The sequence below is a fragment of the Nyctereutes procyonoides genome, unplaced genomic scaffold (assembly GCF_905146905.1).
Source record: "Nyctereutes procyonoides isolate TBG_1078 unplaced genomic scaffold, NYPRO_anot_genome, whole genome shotgun sequence".
Lineage (NCBI taxonomy): Eukaryota > Metazoa > Chordata > Mammalia > Carnivora > Canidae > Nyctereutes > Nyctereutes procyonoides.
The window spans coordinates 41482454-41497783 of record NW_026575024.1 but is presented as its reverse complement, the minus strand read 5'-3'; the positions used below and the strand labels follow the sequence as shown (position 1 = coordinate 41497783).

At 39.3% G+C, this 15330-nt stretch overlaps 1 protein-coding gene across 8 annotated transcripts in view; it reads left to right on the top strand.

Annotated features, from left to right (window-relative positions):
• The window catches only part of KIF16B (kinesin family member 16B), a 292648-nt gene that overhangs the window by 145572 nt on the left and 131746 nt on the right, over nucleotides 1-15330 (top strand). For all 8 annotated transcript variants that reach the window (XM_055345060.1, XM_055345069.1, XM_055345039.1 and 5 more), the window contains 3 exons: nucleotides 1100-1219; nucleotides 2085-2136; nucleotides 4061-4198. In XM_055345060.1, the coding sequence (XP_055201035.1) occupies nucleotides 1100-1219; nucleotides 2085-2136; nucleotides 4061-4198 (310 nt within the window). The remainder of the gene's footprint in view (nucleotides 1-1099; nucleotides 1220-2084; nucleotides 2137-4060; nucleotides 4199-15330) is intronic.

Below are 15330 nucleotides of genomic sequence, written 5' to 3'. Positions count from 1 at the left end.
ACGTGGTGCAAGTGGTTTGATGTCATCAGATTTGGAGCATATTCTGAAGATAGAGTCAGCACTAAGCGTGTAGGAGTTAGAGAAAGCAAAAAGCAAAATATAGCCATGATGTTTGGTCTGAACAACTAGAAAGAAGGTTGGCATTCACTGAGCTGGTATGATATGTGGGTTTGGGAGGCAGGGGAAGTCAAGGGTTGGTTTTTTAATGTATTAGCTTTGAGCTGCCTCTTTGGTATCCCCACAGAATACACTGGGGTAAGTGAGTGTATGTATGCATAACTGTGATCAAGGGAGAGGGCTGTATGAAGATTTAGATCCAAGTCATTAGCATATAGATTGTAAATAAAGTCCAGAGGCAGGATGTGGTCATCAAGAGAGTGATTATGGGTACTCTAGTTCCAAGGATGAAAGCCTGCCTGGAGTGGGTTCGAGAAAGTGGGAGGGAAGGAATTGGAGAAATCACTAGTGTTAGGGAAGTCTTTAGAGGTGATTTTTTCCAAAGGGACTCAGAGAAATTGGTGGTAGCTGGAGGAGTTGCAGGACTATGGGGGGTGGTTGTGGCCGTGGTTGGTGGTGGGAGATCTATAGTAGATTGTTACATAAGTGGGAATGATCTGGTAGGTAGGAGAGGTTGCTGCAGGAGATCAGATACGCAGGTGCTTCTGGTAGAGGGTCACTAATACATAGGAAAGAGCTGCTCTAGGGAACATTCACAGTTTGACCATGATAACTGGTGAGAAGAGCCAGCAAATCCGGAGACCTCTAAATAAGACATTAAATGAAATAAAGATTCTAAAGAAGGAGAAAGTTTACTTTATAGTTGGATGGTCCTAGGACATTTTTTCTAAGGAAGGCAAGGTTTGAGCTTGGCTTCAAAGAGGTCAAGTTCATCAGGCCATAAGTTTATTTCATTTTATGTTGAGTTTTTATGTTTCAAGTTCAGTTTGCCGTATGCCAGGATTCCAACATGAAGGTTTTTCCATTTCTCTTGTAGCTTTTTTGATGAGAAATAAAATACTACTCATTTTAACACTCAAAAGAACACCTAATAAATTCTCTTTCCTCTAAGTAACCCTTTCCTTTTCCCTCCTAATTTCAGGAACAAACTCTAGCCCTTAGGAAAGAAGGGATTGGAGTTGTTTTGGATTCTGAACTGCCCCATTTGATTGGCATTGATGATGACCTCCTGAGTACTGGAATCATCTTATATCACTTGAAGGTAGAAACTACTTAAGTGGAACATAGAATTTTATGTTCAGTTTCCTCTTTGGACACCAGCAAGGTTTATTTAATACTCCACGTCTGTGAACACGGCTATTATATTAGAGAATATACATCTTTGAGCCCTTTGGGAATATTTTTTTGTTCACTGGTGTTCCATGGTATTAGAAGTTCTCATGTTCATGGAGTTCTAAAGCTACATGAAGATCCATTCACTTTGCCTTCCACTTTGCAGAATCAGTGAGAGAAAGGTAAGGAACAAAAAGGCAGACAGACCAAGGAAGGAAAACTACAACCACCTGGAACTGAGATTTGCTACATACCATTTTTTGGGCCCTCTAGATAATTATAAAGCATGTCTCCTGCCTACGTTATTGGTCCTGGTCCCAAACAGGCTATGTGTGTCAAGAGAACAGAATCACCATGTTAGTATCAGTGGTTGGCTCTGTAACCTTGACATAGTATCTTCTCTCTGATCCATGACTAAAAATGAGAATGGTATTGCATTTGTGCTTTGCAGCCTCCCACAGACTGTGTCTTTAGACATGAAGAACCCCGGGCCCCCTAGAGGAGAAGCTTGGCAGAAAGGATCAGGGGCATCATCAGTGGGATTACTGGCATGGACAGATTATTGATGCATACCCCAAATAGGAGCCATCCTGTGGTTGTGCAGTAGGCCTTAGGAGTCATGCAGCCCTTTTCCATGGGCAGTGGGGGGCATGGGCACAGCACAGAGGCTGTGGCCTGCCAAGGACACTGCTCAGCCTGTTGGCCACCATTGTGTTTGGGTTTATATGAAAAATAGAGAAATAGACCATTTTTCCTGTTCTTACTACTAAATTTTACTTGACTTTTCTTCCTAGGAAGGTCAGACATATGTTGGTAGAGAAGATGCTTCAACAGAACAAGATATTGGTGAGAATCTTTATCAATTTCCTCTTCCTCGTGATTTTTATTTTTATTTTTATTTTTTATTTTTTTTTCTCGTGATTTTTAAAAGCTATCTATCTATCTATCTATCTATCTATCTATCTATATTTTATTTATTTATTCATGAGAGACACAGAGAGACAGGTAGAGACATAGACAGAGGTTCCCTGCAGGGAGTCTGATGCAGGACTCTATCCCAGGGCCCCGGGATCACACACTGAGCTAAAGGCAGATGCTCGACTACTGAGCCACCCAGACATCCCTAAAAATCATATAATGAAGAATTTTCTTTTGAATGACTGACACTAAAGTGATTATAATCTAAAAACCAAACCTCTTTCTCAAATATAATGCTGAATCAGTATGTGCATTTCTATAATTTTGAACTCAATTCAAACGAATGACACAGACCAATTAATTTAGTGAATTAAGTGGAACTGTGAATCTCCCTCACCCTATATACATTCCATACTCTGTCACAACTTTCAAGAGTAATTTAAATTGTAGTGGGATAGTGATGGAAATATGCCAACAGACACAGATAAAGGCTATTAGACCCCTTACTGGGAAGGATATAGATCCTTAGCTGTACAGTGATGACAGAGTTGGATACACACAAGCACAGCATGCACACATATGGAGGTGTGTCTTCTGTGTTTCCCGAAAATCTTTGCTGAGACACACAGATAACTGGTAATTCATCCCTGAAGCTGGGTGATGTCTTACTAGGTTTTAAAAGCTTAACTTAGGGTGGTGGTGGTGGTGGTGGTGGTGGTGCTGCTGCTGCTGTGTGTGTGTGTGTGTGTGTGTGTGTGTGTGTGTGTGTGAGACAAGGGGGGATTGGCAGGGGAAGACTTCTATCTTCTCAGCTGTTTTTAGAATTGCTGGCAATCATCTTGCTTTCTTGCTAAGTATAAGCTATTCATCAAGCCAAAGCTAGCATAGTTCTAATGTGTTTTAGTATTTGCTGCAAAACTGGGAAAGCTGAAAACCAGGTCCCAGAAGTCTTCAGCTTCACCTCTTCTTGACTAGGACTAGATGTCAGGCCTCTTCTTCTGTTGTTCATTAAATTGTGTGTTTGACCTTTGGGGTTCCTGTAAATGATGATGAGTGGTAAGAACACATGTTTTCTGTGCACAGAAAAGTTCAGTAGTACAGTTCTCTGGGGAGCAATGGGAGCTATTTGATTTGTACTTCTGAGAAACTGGCCAAGAGCTGTGCCTAAAATCATATAGTTTTATTTGACAGGCATTCATATCCATGCCTGGCCACTTAGCAAGCATGAATGGCTCAGGATGGTCCTACATGATTAGATACATGTTAGTCACATGCTCTGAGCAGTTATTGGAGGTCATGTGCTCTCAGATTTGGCACAGGCTGTGGCAATGTGCCATCCCAGTATAGCATCTGAAGATTTCCTTGGGCCTCCCAAGATCCATGCCAGGCCAACTTCACCTTTAGTTTCTGCTTCTGGAATGCAGTGTCTGTAAGTGTGGAGGTTATAATAAGTCATTGACCCATGGAGCTCTTTTGTTGCTTCTGTTTTACTCTGACCTTTGGGTGGCTGGTGGGGGAAATTTATTCAGCATCTGAGTGACACAATGGTATTCAAATAAGACAAATTACTCAACTATTTTCTCCCTGAAGATGAGATAACTCAGCATGCGAGAATTTATTTCCTTGCACAGGTAATGTCCAGACCCTTTGAGGTAACATTCAGAGATACCTTCAGAGGATATCAGTTGATGCCATGAACTCTTGAAATTCACTTTTCTCACTGAACATAAATGTTCACTTCACAATATTTACATGGAAGGGGAAGAGTATTCAATATGGAAAAATAAAGGTTGGGGATCAGTGCACTAGATAACAAAGAAATTATCTTTTTTTAAATGTTTTTCCAACTTAGTTCTTCATGGCCTTGACTTGGAGAGTGAGCACTGCATCTTTGAAAATGTTGGGGGGATGGTGACCCTGATACCCCTGAGCGGGTCTCAATGCTCTGTGAATGGTGTTCAGATCATGGAGGCCACACACCTAAATCAAGGTATCTGACTTTTGGTTTTCAGAGTTCTTTGTGTATGTCACTGCTAGAGAACAAGTTGGCTAGGTAATGGGGGAACTTGTTCATCTTACAATTAATTGCTAATTGGTTATAAAAAAAAGATGAAGACTGCTTCATTATGCTGTTTTCTGCGTTGCTGGAGGACTTCTAATTCTGATTGTCTTGTTGAACTAAACATTTATGTAGTTGTCTTAAAAGTTATTGCTGTTATAGAAATATGACTTTAAAGGTATTTTTTTAACTTAAAAAGGCATCTTAAATGCAAAACCTTAACACAGTGCTGTTTATAACTTTATTTATTACCCTATTTATATTCTTTTTTGTGAATAGTTGTTAATTATAACACACATACAAGATCCAGTATCCTGTCTTTTTTTTTTTTCTTTTGAAATAATTTCAACTTTATAGAAAATCTGCAAGTGTAGTACAAAGAACTTTTTAATTCCAGGAACATTTGAAAGTAAATTGCTAACATGATGCCCCACTACCCCTGAATACTTCAGTGTTTATTTCCCTTAAACAATGGCATTCTTCTATGTAATTAGAATATAAGCATCTGAATTAGGAAACTAACACCAGTGCATTCCTACCATCTCATTCTTGTATGCCCTTTGGGTTGTCATCATTTGTCCAACAACATGCACTGTGGGCCGAAGATTCGGTCTGGCATTGTATGTGGTATTTGGTTGCCACATCCCTCTTGGTTCCTTCAGTCTGGAAGGTCCCTTTGCTTTCCTCTGGCCTTTAGGACTCCAAGTGCCCTGGAGCTGGGCAGGAACATCAGAGTTCAGTAGTAGCAGGTGACTAGCCCAAACCAGTACCCAGTGGTACCCAGTGATGGTTACCAAAGCAATATTTTCTACTTTTTTGAAACCAGGGCAAGGACTCTGGCAATATGGGATGGAGAAGCTGGTTCTTGCCAGACAGCAGAGTAATAGTCACAGTGAGAGACTGTCTCTGCCCTGAGCCCAGAAAGTTACTGTAATTGCATGGAAGATAAGAGGTCAGAATGTAGGGCTTTTCAGTGGTATTTCTGCCACCTGTTTGTTCACTCTTAGGACCTCAGGTGAAGGTCCTGCTGCTGTTCCTCTGGGGCAGCAAGGGTGATGCACAAGTCATGGCAAGAGGTGATACGAGTCCCCTTGTCCAGTACAGATCTCTGTATTGTCTGTATCTCTCCCAGGTCAGCTGAGGTTGACCTTGTTAGGATGACTGTGTTGTTACAGGGTTTTACAAGAGGCTTGTACTGGTTTTCAGTATCATCATTAATATATGGGCAGAACTTTGGAATTCATTTTGAAATATTTAATTGTTTAATATATCTGGGGTAGACCTAATTTAATTTTTTTTCCCATATTGGTGTAGCATTTATTATAACCTTACCCCATCCTGTATTCACTTCTTTTGAAGAAATTTACTTGACTGAAAATGAACACTGACACACAGCATTGGATCTATTTTGTAACTCCCACTTTGTTCCAGTGCTGCATATTTCTGCTTTTGTACCACTATCACACAATTTGAATGCTTGTCATATTATAATATGCTTTGATTTCTCTTATCTGTGTGTTTTTTTGCTATTCATGCCTATTTTTTTCCAAAGGAGTTTTAGAATCTTTTTATTTTTCTGCTAAAACATCCTTTCAGAAGTGAGATTTCTAATTTCATTTGATTTGTTCACATTCTAACATATATTTCTGTCTTGGGACTTCTATTTATTCAGTATGTCTCTTTTATTTGAATTTTCATCAGTTTCTTTCAATGAAACTTTGAAAGTTTTTAATATGTGTTCATACTGAACTGTATTTATTCACATATACAAAATTCTGCACATAGCTGTATACTTCAAACACTCAGAAACAGGGAGGAAAAATCTTAATTCTATAATAATCTATTTTGATAATACTGAAGATTTTTCAAGCACGTTGGGCCTTTAAGGATATCAATTTAAAACCATAAAGGTTAAGTGAGGCTCAATGAATTCAGAGATCTCACTCTAATACTTCTGAGTCCTGTACATTGCTCCTCCAGGTACTCCCATGTGCAGTCTGGCTTGTCTGTGGAGCCACACACAGGAAGTTAGAGAATGGGTTATGGTTGGGATTATAATTGGGGGCCTTCTTTAGCTAAGCTGTGCTTGGATCACAAATAACCCACAAGGGTGAATATCATCTGCTGGATCCCCCTTACTTTGTTGCCTGGTCATCCACCTGTTTTCCTCTGTGTGCTTTCCTTGCTCTCCCCATGACTGTCTGGAGCTTCTGAAGCTCATACCATTCACAGTCCTGGCTACTGAGAAGGCTGAGTGGATTATAGTGGCCACCGCTTCTGCCACTGATGGGTGAAATAGTCTCTTATGGATTCTCCTGAAAGGTAACTTTTATGTGTAATGGTGTTTCTGTGAGAAAATCAGTCTTAAGTTCCAAACAACATATTGCAAAAGGAACTTTTAGAGCACATATTGTTTAATGGAGAAACTGCCTAGAATTAATTAATCAATCAATCAATTAATTAATTAATTAGATTATTTTTTTATACTTGATTTCCTAGCTTCTGCTTCGGCATACGTTGAGGCATTTAACCTGTATTTTTTTTAATTTATTTTTTTAAAAGATTTTATTTATTCATTCATCATAGAGAGAGGGCAGAGACACGGAGGGAGAAGCAGGCTCCATGCCGGGAGCCCGATGCGGGACTCGATCCCAGGACTCCAAGATCATGCCCTGGACCAAAGGCAGGCGCCAAACCGCTGAGCCACCCAGGAATCCCCAGAACTTATTATTTAAAATTAGGATTATCTTCTATTTGCCCCTCCCCTACCCCCCCAAAAGATTATTAATTTGTTTATTTAGTTCAGAGAATTTGCTTATTATTCCATTGGTATCTGCTTATGTAGCTATGATTGTGCCTCTAATTCTCATGTGGATTGAAGCATAGTAGCTAAATAATAAACATATCTCCCTTATAGTATTATCAAGTGTTTTTTTTCTATCAAATTTTTTCCTTAATTGAGAGTCCATTTAAAAAATATGCCTGTTCAGGTTAACGATGACTGAAGTGAAATTTTTGACTTGTCCTAAGAAAGTAGTAATGCTAATTGACATTTAAACTTAATGGTCAGAATTCCCCAACCCCCTCTGGGCTATCTTAATTGCTTTATTACCATGGTGCCATGATTTTGGCTTGAGTTCCTCTGGTGGTCTGCTGTGCGACAGACATAAAATTGCTATGTTCCAAAGCCTTAAAACATCCATGCACCGAGTATAAATGTCATTAGCAAGTCTTAGGGTAATGAAATGCCAAGAGGACTTTGTGTTTCAAGGCATTACATGAAAGAAGAAAGAATACCTTTTTTTTTTTTTTTAATGTGTATACTTTAAGACTGAAAGATCCCATCAAGGAAAGAACCTGTAAATTTCTTCAAAGATTAAGGATTAAACTACTCAACATTTCTTAGTTTTTTGTTTTGTTTGGGGGGGGGGGAGAAAGAGAATGTGTGTGTGTGTGAGTGTGTGTGTGTGTGTGTGTGTGTGTTTGCACGCATGCATACCTGAGGAAGGGAGAGGCAGAGGGAGCAGGGGAGAACCTGAAGCAGACTCCACACTGAGCACAGAGCCTGATGTGGGGTTTAATCCCATAATCCTGAGATCAAGACCTGAGTCAAAATCAAAATTTGGATGTTTAACTCACTTTTAATATATGTGCTACTGAAGCAAGCATAGTATGCTTAACTCACTGAACCACTCAAGTGCCCCAACATTTCTTGATTTTTAAGTATTATTAAAATGGGAACTGGAACATGTTTTAAAAACAAAGTATACAATGTGATGTATATAATAAAATACAAGTATACAATTTTTTTTAAAAAGATTTTATTTATTCATGGCAGAGAGAGAAAGAGAGAGAGAGAGGCAGAGGGAGAAGCAGGCTCCATGCAGGGAACCCGACGTGGGACTCTATCCCAGGTCTCCAGGATCACACCCCAGGCTGAAGGTGGCGCTAAACCGCTGAGCCACTGGGGCTGCCCCCAAGTATACAATTTTTGGCTATGAAAATATATAATAAAAATTAAAAGATGTAAAGAGGGGAGAGAGAGAATGTCAAGCAGGCTCCACACTGAGTGGACACCGATGACGTGGGGCACGATCCCATGACCCTGAGATCACGACCTGAGACCCTGAGAGCTGACTCTAAATGTCAGCTTAACTGACTGAGCCACCCAGGCACCCCTATAGGATTTGATTTTTTAACAAAAAAAGCAAGACCAAAGTGAAAAAGAGAAAGAATATGGACTTCTTTAAAATATAATAATAACTGGGAAACAGAATTAAGCAAAGCAGTATATTCATATTCCACAAATTACCTTGGCTTTTGCCCATGAAGCAATTTAAGTAAAGGTATCAAGAACAGAGAATGCAGATGGATGTTAGCCCAAGTCACAATGGTCTGATGGTATTAACTCTGTATTTGACTGGATTCCCGGTTTACTCTACTACCAGCACCTTCCTGTCTTTTTACTATCAGTTTCCAGTATTGTTGATATTTGGTATTTAAACATCTCTTTTCATTAGTAAATTGCTTCATTTGCAAATGTGTTGGGCTGTCCCATTAAAAAGCACAGGCAGTAATTACCACTTCCTTATCTAGATCACTTAAGATACTTGTGAATGTCAACTAATAGGAGATTTACCTACATCTAGCAGATTTTCACCATCGCTGGGAAATTTTTTTTACCTGTATTGGTTAACAGCCTTACTTCTTTCAGATTGCATAAACAGTATTTCCACTGGTAACATCACTAAAATGAAAAGCGTTTGTTAGTACTGTGAGAATTAACTATAATGACATATATAAAGTGTGTTGCCATAAGCCCGGCCTATGAAGCTCTTCTCCTCTCCTCTGATGAATTCTTCTAGAAACTGTGCATGGCATATGTAGCCTTGTATCTGCCTGTGCTCTTCACCTGCCATGTTCTCTGGAGCTGGGCTTTCCTCACTCCTGTGATGGCATAGAATGAGTGCCTTGAATGATTTCATAGGATAATTCCATTATGTGATTTTTGCAGAAAGAGAGGGAATTACTAGAGAAGAAAGCATGAATTTGACCATGGTGTCAAGTCCATAGGTCTTGAGCTGTTCTGGGTGGACTTTTAGACTTTAGGTTTTTCTTCTTTGTCTTTTTCTTTACACCACATACTTGATATGAAATGGTACAAAAATCAAGTGAGTTACGATTCAAAAAGTATTTCAGCATTTTCTGTGTAATTGCTAGGACCTGTTCTCTCTTAAATTAATTATTATTATTATTTTTTTACTGCAAAATGTTCTTTTAAAGCTGGTAGTTGTTAAACGAGGTAATCCGTTTTCCCATTCATGTCAGTGGCCTCCCTTGGTCGTCTCACAGGTTCACCAGAGCCATTGAATATGCATCTCTCCGTTTAGACGCGCTACAGAAACTGAATCTGGGGGCTTGACACCTAGGTGCATCTGAATGTGTCATGCTCAAGTGCCAAAATATATTTGCGTCTATTCAAGCACTCAAGAAAAAGGGAATAGGTGATTGTCTGGGGAATGGAGCTGAGGAGGCTTTGATAAATTTTCATTTGCTTTAGGGCTGCTGTGAGTTATTCAGTGGCAAATTAAAAAAGAATTTTAGTGGAACTAGCAAGGGAAATGGATCTTCTAGCAGTTTAGCCAAGGTATGTAATGAACAAAAGAGCCCTTTTGAACATTGCAGCACATATTAATGGCTGCCCTCCCATTGAACTCACCTCTCCTTGCTCATAAGCACTCATTATCATTTGATTTTTCCCTCTGACTTGAGATCTGCGCATCTGACACCTGTCTCTTGCAAGTGGATGTTTCAGCAGATGCTTTTGAAAGTCAAAAGCCCTTCCTCTTCAAGACTCTGCCCAAAGCCTGTGGTTCTTAAAAGCCATGTCTCCAGATCAGCAACATCAGCAGTGCCTAGGAGCATTTTGAAATGCCCCTTGTTACATCTCCTGAGTCAAAGAATGTAGGAATGGGGCCGAGCACTTTAGTTTTTCATGAGTTGTGCAAGTGATGCTGATGAACATCTAATGTGACACCAGCTGACCAAAACTAATCACACACAGAAGATGGTTTTGTGGTGCCTAGGTGTTGGTGTACGTGACAACCAAATGTCAGTCTCTTTAACTTCATTCTTCTCATTTGATTCATCTTCTCTTGTTAGAGTCATCACGTCTCTTTTTCATAATGTCCCTGTTCCTTTTTAAATGTCACTTTCAGCTTCACATCCCATAGAGTGACTTGACAACATGCCTTGGTGTGGATTTCTTGGCATTTGCCCATTTTGGATCTTGGATCTTTGGAGTTTCTTGAATCTGTAGGTTTATATCTTTCCCCAGATTTAGGAATTTTTCAGCCATTATTTGTTTAAATATTTATTTTCTGCTCTATGTTCTTCCTTCTCTTGTCTGGGGTTCCAGTTACATGACTGTTAAGTATTTTAGTGTTGTTCCATAGGTCCCTGAGACTCTGTTTACTTCTTTTTGCCCTTTGATAAACTTTTTTCATTTTGCTTTTCAGATTGAATAGTTTCAAATTGTTCTGTCTTCAAGTTCATGGACTCTTTCTCTGTCCTCTCTGCCCTTCTCTTGAACCCATCCAGTGTGTTTTTTTATTTTGGTTATTGTATTTTTTAGTTGTAATATTCAATTATACTTCATATCCTTTACTTCTTTGTTGTAACATTTTAACTTTCAAAATTACTCTCCTATGTTTGAATATTTTTATAACAGCTGATTTAAAATGTTCATCAAATACATCTAACATCTTTCTGATCTCCACTAACATCTGTTGGTTGTTTTCTGCCACACACATTGAGATTTTCCCAGTTCTTTGTATGCTAAGTAATACTAGATTGCATCCTGGGCATTTTTGATATTTTGTTATGAGACTAAGTCCTATTTAAATCCATTGGGAAACATTGATTTTGTTTTGTTTTGTTTTAGTGGGCAGTGGACCTGGTTAGATTCAGACTGTAAATTAGAATTAGTCTCCATGGGTTGTGGTTCTAGCTCCAGTGCCAATTCAATTTTCAAATCCTTTGTGATGCTGTCCTGGTCTCCCCTGTGTGTGTGCTACCCAAGGGTCAGTCTGGGACCTGAGTAGTGGTCTGTATCTTAGGTCAGTTCTTAATTTTTTTTTTCTTAAAGTCTTTGTGTGCTTTTGAGGGTCAAATCTAAGTGGCCCAGAAGTTCATAAACAGTTGTGAGGTTTATTTCCTGAACATTACTTCTCTGTCAACACTGAAGAATCTTTCCTTTTCTGTCATCTAGCTAGAAATCTGGAGCTATATACTCTTTCATGTTCTTCCTGCTGTTGTGCACAACTTTGGGGCCAGGAAGTGAAAGGGCAGAGCAACAAGAGTGTGTCCCACCCTCTGACTGGAGAGAGATTTTCCAATTCCTCATAAGTTTAGGCATCTGGAGCTGTTGTCTGTGTTGCTGCCAGGGGACCCTTTCACTCCTCCTTGTACCTGAACTAGAGGGCTCCTCCAAGAGCTCTCTCATTTTCACTGATGTTAGCTTTTGGATTTTCTTCTCAATTAAGCCAGGGAACACTGGAGAGGGCAAATGGTAAATTCCTCATCTGCCCCTGTTATTTTTAGCTTGCCTTCTACTGTCTACTTCTCTGGCCCTCAAATAACAGCTTTCTGCATCCTGTTCACACAGTTGCAGCATTCAGTAGGATAGACAGGTGGGATGTGCTTATTCCATCTTGTGAAGAACGAAAACGCCTCCTGTAGGGTGGCTGTAGACTGCCAAAAAAGGAGAAATTTACCCAAAGTTGAACTCTGAAGCAAATGATGTATCTATCATAATAGCACATGGTGAAGAAGTGATGTGCATGTTTTTGACCTAAGTGCACAGTGAAGAAATGTCTGAAGCCTGGAAAGTGGGTGAGGTGGAGGACAGGAGCAGTGGGGGACCAGGGCTGCTGAGTCATGGCAAGTTTGTAGGGCTGGGGAATTGCAGACTGGATGGCGCTCACCATTTGGTAGATGCATAATGTGGTCGCTGAGGTGAAGGACAGTGCAGTGTTTTTATAACCCAAGAGGGCCTGGTGAGGAGTGGTAACAGAAGTGTGCTAATGGAGGTAAGAGACCATTGTTGATTAGAGAGAAGGGAATCATTTTGGAAGCACTATTTTGGAAGGAATAATAAAATATTGACAGCTTGGAGTGTGTAGGAGGCTAGAACTGAATATTTGAGCTTATTACTAACAGAATAAGTAGTATTGTTGGTAACAAAGAATATGAAGTAAAGAAAGTTACTAATAGCTTGACTAGTTAGCATGACGCCTTCCATCCAGTACCTTAGAACTTGTCATTCTATTGTCTCCTGTCTGGAATCACCCTCTAATTATTTCATATACTTCTGCATTTTCCTACGGAAGGATGAAACTTGTTCTGTATCCTTTTTTGGTATCTCTCCTGAGGCTTTCAGAAGAAAATAATCCGTTCCCACTTCCTCTACGCTGCCCACCCCCACACACATCTAAACATTTATTTGGGGATGGGACTAGAGCTTTTTGAAATTTTACACAGCTCTGCATTCAGCACGTGCACACAGTTGGGCAAATAATTCTTGATGGATTATTTGGCTGGAAACCTCAATAATGAAGATTGAAAATCGATTTACTTTCTTTTCCAGAGTCTCAGAATCTAGGTTTGCAATTTTTACTTTACCAAGAGTCAACAAGAGTTTAAGTGATTTATCTAAAGCAGGAAATTGTAAATCTGTATTTGAATTATAAATGTTGAAATGAGAGGGCCGAGCCTATGTGGCTTTTTGGTAAGGTGTCATATGTATTGATATCTGTCACTAATACTAGCAGAGGACCCGATGGAGTGCTTTGACACTGACGTCTGCTACCCTTGATGCTGAGTGCCTGTCACTCATCCAAGCCAGCTGTGAACCTCAAGCCATGTGTCCCTTTTGAATTCATTAGTATTCATATGAAATTTTCTTACCACAAGCACCATGTCAGATCTTAATCTTTCCTGTCTCACTGCCTGAAGCCATTCTGAGATAGAGAAAAATTACTATAATTCAGGTGTCTGAAATAATAAAGTCAGGGTCACAGGAGTCCAAGGCCTTTGAACATATCACTTAATGTATTCTCAAGTACTGGCATGTATTAGTGGGAATTAGTCTTTCTCTTTATCAGGTCCCCCAGATAGTGCCATCATCATAACTTATTTTAATATAAATATTTTGCAGATGTTTTAAATCAGAAGGAAAATTATCCCACAAAAGCATGCTTTAAGAACTTCACCCCATCCTACATCTCAGTACCATTCTAGAAAATAATGTTCCCTGGCAGAGCTTTGCTTTTCTGGTGCTTATATCCAAAATGAAAACCACTCTCACTGGGCATGCTTTAGCAGTGTATTATAGCCTCTTTGTGTATATAGTGAGGTGGGGGTGGGGCTTTCTAAAGTAATTAAATTCAGAATTTGAAGCCTGAAGCAGAATCTCACAAGGCCCCTTCTTTTTCAGTCTTTAAACGCCTATCACATTGGACCATTCACTTTTGGGAATACAGTTTTCTCACGTGTTTGTATTAATTATAACCCAGAATTAAATGATTTGTACATCATCACCTCAGAAATATTCATATGACAACATTTAATAGGAAAAAAAGCTGATTTATCTGTGCAGTATCTGTGATTTATCTGTGCAGATTTGCTAATTCTCACATAAAATTTGAGGAGGGTAATTAGTGATGTTACTGATTATTGTCACTATACTCCTTAGAAATCTCTAGAATTGTTTACAAGTTTAATTTCATTTTCATTGTATCTGAAATACTAGGACAAAATCCTCTGTGAAATCAGCATTCAGTGGTTTTATTCGGAGGTTTAAATGAAGCTTTTTAAAGTTATTGTTAACAAGTGCCTCTATGTCCCCTTTTATAATGTTGTTTCCTTTCCCTTGCCTTTAAAGACTGTCTGGAATTTGTCTACTTCGTGGTATTTTTTGTTAAAGATTTTATTTATTTATTTATTTATTTATTTATTTATTTATTTATTTATTTATTTATTTATTTATTTATTTATGAAAGACACACATACACACAGAGAGAGAGAGAGAGAGAGGCAGAGACTCAGGCAGAGGGAGAAGCAGGCTCCATGCAAGGAACCCTATGTGTGACTCGATCCCGGGACTCCAGGATCATGCCCTGGGCCGAAGGCAGGTGCTAAACCACTGAGCCACCCAGGGATTCCCTACCTCATGGTATTAAATGGGCTCTGAAGTAATCTCAAAGAAGCCATCATATATTTCATGGAGGCTTAGATATGCTCTAAAAATTACAAACTAAGTGCATGAGAAAAGTCCATCTGTGATTAATCATGTTAACCTCAGATCAAGGAATAGTCCATATAGTTAAAGAGAATTTAAGAGCTGGAAGGAACCTTAGAAAGTATCCAGTGTGATGACTAGATAAGGAAAGGGAATTTTGGAGAGGTTAAACTTTTCTCACTCTTGGCCACATCAAGAGTTTGCAGGCAGGGCAGATGCTCTGGGTCTCATCTTTACACACAGATGTTAGGTAGGTATGTATACTTACAAATGTGTGTATGTGTGTGTGTGTGTGTATACACACACACCGAGACATATATATTTATATTTATATTTTTATATATACATTTATTTATTTGAGAGTAAGTAGGTCAGTAGGTAGGTTGGTAGGTAGACCAATAGATTAATAGATGTCCTAGATTTTTCTTCTAGAGCTTTATATTTCCACCTGCCAAAGGCTTCTCAGACTGATTATGCATAAAAACAAATTCACGATTTCTCTCCCAACCCGGATGTTGGTCCTTTCTCAGTGTTCTCAATCTGTGTGAACAGTTCCCGATTCAACTAGCAGAAGCATCTCCTTCACCTCCCTTGTCCCCATATCTAGCCTATTGTGGAGTCCTATTGATCCTGTCTCCTAAATATCTTCCTGACATGTGTGTTTCCCCCTTGTCTACTCCCCTTTGCCCTTAATGCTGAATCAGCCGTCATCTTTGACCTGGACCCTTGTAGTAGCCTCCTACCTTGTTTATCTGCATCAGCT